Below are 2,500 nucleotides of genomic sequence, written 5' to 3'. Positions count from 1 at the left end.
TTGTGCGCTTGTGCGGTTGTGGGCGTGTGCGTGCGTGTGTGTGTGTTTTCCTCAGGTGCGCTGGACCGCTGTGTGATGGGCATCACGGCCGTGGAGATCCTGAACGCGTGCGACGAGCTGGCGCCGGCGGCGGTGGACGCGCTCAACCACCCGGCGGTCAACCTGAAGCAGGCCATGACACGCCGCAGCCTGGCCGCCCTCAAGAACATGGCCCAGCACAAGCTGCAGACCCTCGCCACCAACCTGCTGGCCGCCGACAACGCAGACAAGGTGAGCGAGATGGTCAGCCTGACGGCCATAAGAGGCCTCCCTTTACTCTCTCCCAGGGAAGGCATTAGGAGGATGGGTATAATGTGTTTAGAGGACGCTCGTGCACTGAAATACGTGTCTCCTCATTGGCTCTGGGACCAGCCACCATGACACACCTCTCTGGTATGGCAGACCGAGGTGTCCGGTTACGATGTTATGACAAAAACGTTAGCGTTATTTCACACATCTATGTTGCATGTGTCATTTGATTGTTGTAGAGGAGGATCAATAAGACAACATCAAGCTAATTATTACCTGTAAAATGTGGACAGTATGTGACCGTTTGACCCATGATGAATACGAGTCCTCACAAATGCTCTGCTGAGGGCAGTGTGCTGGACCTGAGTGGAGGCACCAGAATGTGCTGTTGACTTAGCTTTGCGTCGTCTGTTAGCAGGGGTATGTTTGTGATTGGGGGGGGGGGGGAGGTGTCCAGCCAGATCTCCTAGAGGGCCCTGAGATCAACAGTGGTCAGCGCGTGGCGTGTTTGAGCAGCGGAGTGTGTGTGTGTGTGTGTGTGTGTGTGTGCCCAGTGCTTGCCGGGGAAAGAGCTGAGCAAATAGCAGGCCTAATCACTGGATGAAAAATGCATGGCCTCGGCCTCGTCATGGGACCCCCAGCCTGTCCGATGTCTGCCAGCTCTGTCATCCAAACCATCTCCAGAGAGAGACAAAGAGAGAGATGGAGCGGGGGGGGGGGGGTAGAGAAATGGGAGAGAGTGAGAGTGACACAGTGGGAGAGCTGAGATGGAAAACGAGAGAGAGGAGGAGGAGGAGGAAGAGGGGATGGAAGGAGACAGAGAAAGAGGAGAGTGGGAGAGCTGGAGACGGCTGAGTTGGAGAGAGGGAGAGACGGGACAGACAGAAAGTGGATCTTCAGGAGTCTAGTCAGAGACGATCAGGCCAGGAGATGTGCTCTGTGTCTGCTCTGCTCCACTGCCGCCCGGCGCCCGGCGCTCACTCCTCCTCCGCCCATGCTGCCTCCTCTGAGGCCTGTGAGTGTGTGTGTGTGTGTCTGTGTGTGTCTATTTCTGCGTGCGTGCGTGCGTGTGCTCACAGAGTGGAGAGAGTTGTAAGTGAAGAATGATCAGGATCAGATGTGATAGGACTGGTCATTTGTGACGGTGCTGTCTGTAGAGGAGCCCCAGCCCCTCTCAACCCCCACCCTACACCCCACCCTACACCCCACCCTACACCCCACCCTACACCCCACCCTACATCCCACCCTACATCCCCCCTTACATCCCACCCTACATCCCACCCTACACCCCAGTCTACATCCCACCCTACATCCCACCCTACACCCCACCCTACATCCCCCCTTACATCCCACCCTACACCCCACCCTACACCCCACCCTACATCCCACCCTACACCCCACCCTACACCCCACCCTACATCCCACCCTACACCCCACCCTACACCCCACCCTACATCCCACCCTACATCCCCCCTTACATCCCACCCTACATCCCACCCTACATCCCCCTTACATCCCCCCTTACATCCCCCCTTACATCCCATCCTACATCCCACCCTACATCCCACCCTACATCCCACCCTACACCCCACCCTACATCCCACCCTACATCCCACCCTACACCCCACCCTACACCCCACCCTACACCCCACCCTACACTCCAGTCTACATCCCACCCTACATCCCACCCTACACCCCTCCCTACACCCCAGTCTACATCCCACCCTACATCCCACCCTACATCCCACCCTACACCCCACCCTACATCCCACCCTACACCCCACCCTACATCCCACCTTACATCCCACCCTACACCCCAGTCTACATCCCACCCTACACCTGAATCATCATGAGTACATCTGGTCTGTGGGAACTGGATGGTTTTCTTCTCACGATTTCATGAAGCCAATTAATTTATTGTTTTTTAAAAAAACTTGTAACACTCATTACATTTCATGTTTGGTGTTAACGCACACATTTGCACAAATGTCCATTGGATTTTGTTGTCAAGCGTTCCCACAGTCACGTCCTCTCTTTCCACCCCTCTCTCCCTCTCTCTCTCTCTCTCTCTCCCTCTCTCCCTCTCTCCCTCTCTCCCTCTCTCTCTCTCTCTCTCTCTCTCTCTCTCCCCCTCTCTCTCTTGCTGTCCCCTCCCCCCCATCACTGACTGGACTGTTGACCTTTTCGTCCTGCCAGCCCCTGTGTGGCTGTA

The 2,500-nt window shown here is 56.2% G+C and overlaps 1 protein-coding gene across 1 annotated transcript in view; it reads left to right on the top strand.

Moving 5' to 3' along the window:
- Positions 1 to 2,500, top strand: part of wdr7 (WD repeat domain 7) — a 68,598-nt gene that overhangs the window by 27,276 nt on the left and 38,822 nt on the right. The window contains exon 14 of the mRNA XM_076284951.1: positions 56 to 270. Within this exon, the coding sequence (XP_076141066.1) occupies positions 56 to 270 (215 nt within the window). The remainder of the gene's footprint in view (positions 1 to 55; positions 271 to 2,500) is intronic.

This window comes from Alosa pseudoharengus, unplaced genomic scaffold, assembly GCF_046254945.1.
Source record: "Alosa pseudoharengus isolate Yale_2024_CS ecotype anadromous, Long Island Sound unplaced genomic scaffold, YU_APseudo_1.1 YU_APseudo_1.1_scf_14, whole genome shotgun sequence".
Taxonomy (NCBI): domain Eukaryota; kingdom Metazoa; phylum Chordata; class Actinopteri; order Clupeiformes; family Clupeidae; genus Alosa; species Alosa pseudoharengus.
The sequence above is the reverse complement of the archived record's forward strand: the minus strand, read 5'-3'. Positions and strand labels throughout refer to the sequence as shown.